The sequence below is a fragment of the Gopherus flavomarginatus genome, chromosome 23, assembly GCF_025201925.1.
Source record: "Gopherus flavomarginatus isolate rGopFla2 chromosome 23, rGopFla2.mat.asm, whole genome shotgun sequence".
Taxonomy (NCBI): Eukaryota; Metazoa; Chordata; order Testudines; family Testudinidae; genus Gopherus; species Gopherus flavomarginatus.
The window spans coordinates 10,255,867-10,264,098 of record NC_066639.1 but is presented as its reverse complement, the minus strand read 5'-3'; the positions used below and the strand labels follow the sequence as shown (position 1 = coordinate 10,264,098).

General features: G+C 52.4%; 1 protein-coding gene across 3 annotated transcripts; it reads right to left on the bottom strand.

Annotated features, from left to right (window-relative positions):
* Positions 1-2,318: 2,318 nt before the first annotated feature.
* On the bottom strand, positions 2,319-8,227 carry LOC127039403 (zinc finger protein 418-like). Of its 3 annotated transcripts, none has more exons than XM_050933124.1 (4): positions 8,150-8,227; positions 6,803-6,929; positions 5,611-5,754; positions 2,319-4,539 (listed from the first exon to the last, which is right to left on the bottom strand). In XM_050933124.1, the coding sequence occupies exons 2-4, from the start codon at positions 6,834-6,836 to the stop codon at positions 3,491-3,493; spliced, it is 1,227 nt and encodes a 408-aa protein (XP_050789081.1). In that variant the 5' UTR covers positions 6,837-6,929; positions 8,150-8,227; the 3' UTR covers positions 2,319-3,490. The 3 variants fall into 3 exon arrangements, with proteins under 3 accessions (XP_050789081.1, XP_050789080.1, XP_050789082.1); XM_050933123.1 differs by lacking the exon at positions 8,150-8,227 and adding an exon at positions 7,988-8,055; XM_050933125.1 differs by lacking the exon at positions 8,150-8,227 and adding an exon at positions 7,589-7,659.
* Positions 8,228-8,232: the final 5 nt, after the last annotated feature.

Here is an 8,232-nt window from a genome sequence, read left to right as displayed (position 1 = left end):
TCATTGCACTGTAGATGTAGCCTAACGTTATGTCTATAATGTGATTCACACACCCAGGGTACCTGTCTCAAAGCCCAGGTTAGCTGACTCAGGCTTATAGGGCTTGGGCTGCAAGACTAAAATTGCAGTGCAGACATATAGGCACTAGATTTGCCTTTTTCCAACCATCCGAGACCTCCCCCAATCACCACGAGTTTTCAATGATAATGATCAATGGCTCCAAAGTCACATCTGCCAACTCCCTCCAGACGCTCAGATCTGGAACCAAGGACTTGGTCATGTCCAGCTCTTCGAAATAGTCCTTAATCTGTTCTTTCACCACTGAGGGCTGCTCACCTCCTCCCCATACTGTGCTGCCAGTGTCTGTAAGGACCAAGGGGCAAAAAGCATTGAGTACTTCAGCTTTTTCCACATCATCTGTCACTAGGTTGCCTGCCGCATTCAATAAGGGGCCCACACTTTCTCTGACCTCCTTCTTTCTCCTAACACACCTGTGTTGAAATTGATTTTGAAGCTAATCAAAATACGTTACTTTTGAAATACAAATCATTCCAATCAACACTGGGTCAGTTTTCTCCTCTACTCTTTTTCTCACACACATTCCCCTACTCCGTCCTTTGGAGTGAGGTTTTACAGCTGGACGTTTTAGGCCAAGGGGGGTAAGTTACATCAAAGAAGCTTTTCAGGATTAGCCCCCAATTTCCTATATTACTAACAAAAAGAAAAACAAGACAAGTTTTATTTCTCCAGTAAAATTCAGTTGATCACATAATTCTCTTCTTCGTTACAGAGTAACTTCGTGTTTAATTTTATTTTCATTGGTAATAATAAATCCTCAACAATTAAAGAATTTTCTCATAAATGGTAGTTTTCCTTTAATCCCTCTTTCCACCGGTGAACGCTTGAGTACAGTTGTGGTTAGGGATTAGATTAGGGGTGGGCAAATTTTTTGGCCCGAGGGCCACATCTGGATATGGAAATTGTATGGGGCCATGAATGCTCACAAAATTGGAGGTTGGGGTGTGGGAGGGGGCGAGCGCTCTGGCTGGGGTAGTGGGCTCTGGGGTGGAGCCAGAAATGAGTTCAGGGTGTGGGAGAGGGCTCCAGGGCTTGGACAGGGGATTGGGGTGGGTCTAGGGGTGAGGGGTTGCTCCAGGCTGGGACTGAGGGGTTAGGAGAGTGGTAGGGCTGGGGCAGGGTGTTGAGGTAAGGGAAGGGGTCAGTCTCCGATTGTCACTTACCTCAAACAGCTCCTGGAAGCAGCAGCATGTCCCCGCTCTGGCTCCTACACGGAGGCATGGCCAGGCAGCTCCCATTGGATGCAGTACCTGGACAATGGGAACTGTGGAAGCGGTGATTGGGATGGGGGCAGTGTGTGGAGCCCCCTGGCTGCCCCTATGTGTAGGAGCTGGAGGGGGGACATGCCATGACGCAGGGCCTTGAGGAACCAATACTCCCATGTCCAGGGTTGATCTCTCACTGCAACAGTCCCATTCCCTGAGTCACTTCCCACCCTTACTTCCAGCGTCGGTAATGTCCTGGCAGCCAGTGTCGCATCCTTGGCAGTCAACTGAGTGTGTGCAGGGGCCTCAGGGTGGCTGGACACTGCAGCGTGGCGGTCCAGCAGCTTCCTGGCAGAAGCCAACAACATAGGTTTGTTCTTCTCCTCAGTCCACCCAGGCTAAGCTGCGCCCTTTTATACTCCGTCTCCAGTCGGAGCATGCCCAGAGAGGGTGAGGGGGTGTGGTGTCTTCAGCCCACATGGTACAGTTAACCCTAGCAGTGCCAGTTCAGGGTTGATACACCTCATCACAGACAGCATTTCCCAAGTTTTGGGATTAGCCAGGAGATCTCTTCAGGAGTAACCTCCTGTAGGGACTGGGTCACAAATACCTTGGGAAACAAAAACCTGGGCATTTTGCCTAGTTCCAAGTCACTTGCTGTGGAATTCTATCCCTGGATCATCTGAGACAATATCGTCCTAAACAATTGAACTACCCTGTGACTATGTGCACTTACTTCCGTCAGTTGCACCATTTGGGGTCTGCTGCTGTTCACCTTTTCAGAGTGGAGATTTAAAAACATACTGTTTCTCTGATAATATGTCCAGCAGCTTGGAGTATTCTCTCCTGTTGACTGAACTGCATTTGAATTTTCTCCATGTCATCATGCAGGGATAGGGGAAAAAACAAACCTAAAGTAAAAAATGATGGTCATTTATCTGAAATTTCCCAATAAATCTGAGCTACAATCTGTCAAACAACACTAACATGCAGTTAAATGACCAAGGAGCCTTCATGAAAGATAGAAAACCCATATCACAGACAGGTAGAAGACACTTTCATTTTCATTTAAAGTGAAATTCCAGACTAGGTTACATCTGATGTCTCAGAATTAGGAAGAGAATTCTCCCCTGATCCGCTGAAACCTGCTTCACCCAGCGCTGTCTCATTAGTGTTATTCACAGAAGTTTTAGCACCTTCATAATGGGTGGAAAAAACAGCCGACCTTCCCAGAAGTAGCTTTGCCAATAGAGGGAAAAGGGGATTTGAACAGTGCTGGGGATCCATTTGAAATCCCCTTCCAGGTCTGTGACACTTTCAGCTTCTGCCAGAGTGACTCTGATTTAGGATCAAAGACGTCCAAGCACCATTCCCAAGCATGGACAGCCAAGAACGTGACCTCACCGGACACGTTGGGAAGTGAAGGAATATGAAGGGGTGAACTCTGCATGGCTCAGACACAAGGTAACAGTTCTAGGGTGATGGGGAAGGACGGAATCTCTGAGTCGCCCCATCTCCTTCCAGTGTCACAGAGCCTGAAATGACCCTTATTTCCCTGACACTGCTCCAGCTCTTCATCATATTGAAATATATTTTAAATGAGAAAAAAGTCAACAGAATAACTGCTGTTCTGCACAATGCAGGGTAATGTGAGAACGACTGGGAATGAGATGATCTGTCCTCAGAGAGGAATGTGGCAACTCGAACAATAACTTTGCACTGAGAGGAGGAGTATAAATGTGAATCTCCAGGTTTGTTCAGACAAGGAAATGTGACGGTGGTTAGGTCAGATCAGGAGGAAATGTGCTAGATAACCCCACCCACTATCCATGGCCCATGTCTTTACTGCAAGAATAGCTGTCTTTTTACATCAGGAAAGTGAACTCAAGCTAGCTAACTTCATGGCAACCACAGTGATGAGACCCAGGTAGATTTTATCTCAATGTAGCTGGTTGAAGATACTCCCCATTTCTCCCACCTGGGGTGATGACATTCCTGGTAGAAAGGACACCCACTCCCATGACTCGCAGGACAATGGAGTTGATAGAAAGGACCACAGGATCCACCCCAAAGACGGACGACCTTCAAAAGTGCGCAACTTGTGTGTGGGAGCTGAGGGACCTCAATGTGCAAAAGCTGCAAACAGCCTTAACACTCACTACCTGGGAACTGTCAAAAGAATTAAAGAAAAAAATCTTCTGACAGATCTAGAGAAGGTTTTTATGCAGTTTATCTCCTTTACGGATTCTCTGATGTTTAGAAAGGCCTGAACTATGAGCGAAGCTTTTCCCACACTCGCAGCATTCATAGGGTCTCTGCCCGGTGTGGATTCTGTAATGTGTAATAATGGTTGAGCTCCGAGAGAAGCTTTTCCCGCACTCACTGCATTCATAGGGTGTCTCTCCTGTGTGGATCCTCTGATGCATAGTAAGGTTTGAGCTCCGAGAGAAGCTTTTCCCACACTCACAACATTCATAGGGTCGCTCTCCTGCATGCGTTGTCTGATGAGAGGTAAGGGAGGAGGAGTGAGTGAAACGTTTCCCGCACTCACTGCATTCATAGGGTCTCTCTCCTGTGTGGATCCGCTGATGTATAGTAAGGTTTGAGCTCCGAGAGAAGCTTTTCCCACACTCGCAGCATTCGTAGGGTCGCTCTCCCGTGTGCATTGTCTGATGAGAGATAAGGGATGATCTCTGAGTGAAGCTTAGCCCGCATTTGCAGCATTTGTAGGGTCGCTCTCCCGTGTGGATTCTCTGATGAGAGTTAAGGGTATATCTCTGAGTGAAACTTTTCCCACACTCACAGCATTGATAGGGTCTCTCTCCTCTGTGTATTTCCTGATGCCTACTAAGGGCAGAGGTACGATTGAAGCTTTTCCCACATTCACAGCATTCGTAGGGTCTCTCTTTTGTGTGGATTATCTCATGTCGAATAAGGCCTGAATGGTAATTGAAGTTTTTCCCACACTCACTACATGTATTCTCTCGCTTCTCCGTGAGGATTTTCTCCTGGGACGTAGTTTCCTTGAGGTCCCTGGGAGTTCCCTGACAATTAATGGGTTCATCCACTCTCTCCTCTGAGTGGTTTCCCTGCTCTCTCTCTTGTCTATGGTAACTTTCATCAGCTTTTCCCTGATCACAGGGGCTGGTCACGCTCCCTTTGGATCTTCGCAATAATTCCCCATGCACTTCGGCAAGCTCAGCATCTTCCTGGTGAGGATTCTGCTCCTCGCTCTCCCTCACCACCCCATCACCTGCTAGAAGAGAGGAGACATCTCAGAATTGGGGATGGAAAGACAAAGAGCAAACTCAAGTAAGTGCCGGAGAGACAGACGATATAAATCAGTGACTGAATTCCTCCAAACTCATCCCCATAGGGGAGAGTGGAGGGGATCAATTCTGCTCCACACCCAGGACCGGCCTTTAGAGTGGGCCGTACGGGTGCCCCACCCAAGGGGGTGCCGAGCGCAGGGTTTGGATTCCCATCTGACCTGCTGCCGAGAGGCTCGCTGGGCTGATGAAAATGGCACAGGGAGGCAGATAAGCAGCTGCGTGGGGGAGTGGAAGAGACCTGAACTGCAGGGGGCAGTTGGACGACCAGCCATCAGAGCCAGGTGACAGCTCCAGAGCAGAGGGGCCTCTCCACACACACAGTCCTTCACACACGCCCATCAACATACACACACTCCTCATATCCTCTCCTACACACACACACACACACACACACACACCCCCACTCACCCGGGCTCCCTGCATCCAGGTCACTTCCCCACCTGGGCTATGCTGAGACATCAGGAGCAGCTGCTCTCCTGCCCTCCCCTTACACAGCCTGCAGGGAAAGTGATCTGAGTGCAGGAAGCCCTCATGTCACTCCTTGCTCCCCTCTCCCAGCCCCCAAGGGCTGCGTGGGGCAGGGGAGCAGCAGTCCAGTGGGGGAGTGAGCAGCAATGCCAGCTGCTTTGTGCATCTAGGTCAGGTTCCCCACTTGGGTGCAGGAGGATGCAAGGGTTAGGGGGAAAGGGGGCACAATGCAGGGGCTGGGGGGAAGGGAGAGTGGGGAGCCCGGTGAGCCCATGGGGGACAGAGGGAATGGGGGGGTGCCATACCCATGGGAGCCAGGGCCACCAAAATGCAAGTTTGTCCCGGGTGCCATTTCCCTAAGGCCAGCCCTGCCCACATCCCATCCAAACGCTCAGTCGGAAGGGAGGCAGCTCCAGCTAAGCTGTCAATCACCATCTGTAGGAAGCCAGGAGTGAGATCTGCTGGGGACTGTCCTGAGCTCACAGAGTCTGTGTGGGGAATCCCAGCTGGTTCTCTCAGGCACTTACAGTTTCTGGGTTGGTTTAATGTTTCCTCACCTGTCCAGGGACGTCTCAGGATCTCGTTTTCCTCTGAACCCTGGAGATCCAGGACCCATGGCTCTTCCCCTCCTTCCAGCTGGGAGATCACAGAGAGTTTGGAAACTGGAAACCCTGCTCAAGGGAAAGAAAACAATGGAGGCAGGAGGATACTTTGGCTACTTCTGGTATAGATGGTGACTAAACAAACCTCTGCAAACCAGGAAATGAGAAGTTAATGTAAACACCCCCCCGTTCAATGCAACCTTAACTTTGCACCCAACCCTTAACCCTGCAGCTGGCAAGAACCACTGAGGATGGTTCTGTGTGGGCCGTGCAAAGGTTAACAAACTGCCACAGGGACTCAGGTATTCAGCTCAATGCAGCAGTAACGGGATGAATTCTATGGTCTGTGGTATAAAGGACATCAGAGTAGATGACCTAATAGTCACATCTGGCCTTCAAAGCTGTGAACCTATAATCGATCCGAGGAAAGACTAAGAGAAAGTGTCACTGTCTGTGCTGTGTTCACAGATGGGAATCCCAGCATCTACCCACATGCCTCCAGCTGTGTGCACTGGGCCAGCTGTAGCTGTGACTGGCTGATGGAGGGATGGGTTGGAGCAGCTGGGCAGAGGTGTGCCTGTGCTACGCAGAGAGGTGCATGTGAAACTTGGGGGGCCAATTCTGCCTCATTTCCGTGCTGAGTGTTGTAGGCTTTGTCAGCAAAGATGCCCAAGTGTGTGTTCTTGTCATGGGGATTGTCAGCACCCTGGTGGCGTATGTTGGAGTGATCTGTGGGGCTTAGTGAGGGGTAAGTGAAGGCAGTGACTCACAGGGAAAACCCAGGTGAGGGCAAAGGGGTGGTAACACTGTGCAAGTCTCAGCTGATCTGTGTGCAGGAGGTTCAGTACTGGAGAGCAGCCCAGGGGGAGGAAGCTTCTGTTTGCTATGATGGAGATGAACCCGATTATCTTAGCAAAGAGAAGTTGTGAGACTGTCTGCTGGACTGCTCTGTTCCCAGAGCGCTCTGTAACAGGGGAGGGGAGAGGACTAGTGTGTGTGTCACTGGCATGTCGGGGTAATGCTGAAACCGGACAGAGCAGAGGTGGCATTGTGGGAGTGGCGTGAACCTTAACTTTTCATTTCCCTTTCTAAGAACCGAGGGGATGGGTATCCTTACCCGGCAAGGTCACCTTCTCATAGTTCTCCTGCATGACGTCTCTGTAAAGGGCTCTGCGAGTGGGGTCCACCAGAGCCCCCTCTTCCCTGGTGAAATACACAGCCACCTCCTCGAAGGTCACCGGCCCCTGAAAGAGCAAGAGTCCAACATTCAGTACCTGCTGCCCCACACACAGCCCCACTATTCACGGGGGAAAGCAGCCAATCAAATGGAAGCTCTGAGAGAGAAACAGTCGGCAGAGTCCTATCCCCACACTGCTGAGAGCAGCCAGGAGCACCACGGTGAGAGAACAAAGAGAGACCCCTTGTCTCTGCCTGCAGATCCATCACACACCTACTAGCCAGGGGCTGATACAACCCCATGGTAGGAACCCAACACCCTCCCCACTGCCAGCAGCTGGATGTGAGGGGCCGGGACATCTTCCCTGCACCTCCCTGGTGGGTGCCCCCTTTCCATGTCACACCAGCCCCTGGCTAGCAGGCTGAGGGCTCAGCACTGGAAGTCTGGTCAGTTTTCCCAGACCTGCCCAGGAGGTTGGTTTCTCTATTTCCTGTTTCACAAATTAGGGAATTTTCTCCCCCAACACCCAAGTGTTTGTTCCTAGAATCTAGGCCCACGTTAAACAAGTCCCAGCAGGTTTGTCACACTCTGTCCCCGTCCCTTTCCTCACCCAGTGTATTCCCTGCCCCCTCCAGCCCTAACTCCCCACAAGTTGCCACCTCTTCAGTATTTCCTGCCCCTCCCCCTCCAGCTGGAACCCACCAGCAACCCCCCAATAACACCAACCTGAGCTGGCTCCACTGCAGCCAGAGAGCTCCCCCCCCCCCCCCCCGGCCGGGCTCGGAGAAGTTAATGCCTTCCTGTGCCCTGCAACCCCCCCCCCCGCCGCTCCCAGCTGCTCCAGCCCCTTCCTGTGCCCTGCAACCCCCCCCCCCGGCTCGCAGCTGCTCCAGCCCCTTCCTGTGCCCTGCAACCCCCCTCCGGCTCGCAGCTGCTCCAGCCCCTTCCTGTGCCCCCAACCCCTCCCCTCCGCAGCTGCTCCAGCCCCTTCCTGTGCCCTGTAACCCTGCCCCGCTCCCCCGGGCTGCAGCGCTCGCCGGGGCTGGCTGCAGCGGCTGGGATCCAGCTGACACCCTCTGCTGCTCCACCAGCTCCTGCCCCTCTCCTGCCCCCGCCCCTTTGCACCGGCAGCGGGGCCATGGCCGGGCCGGGAGCGCAGCGCGGTGAGACCCGGGCAGCGCGGGGGGCGGACACGCTCCTGCCGCGGAGGGTCAGGGCTGGGGTCGGGGTGTGGGGGGTGGTTATTGCGCGGGGGTCACAGGAGGGGGGAGTGGGGACCTCTCTTACCTGGGCTAGAAAAAGCGGAAGCGCCCCCGGGGCAGGCTGGGAGATGTAGTTCCTGACTCTCCCTGCACAGGAAGTGACGTTGG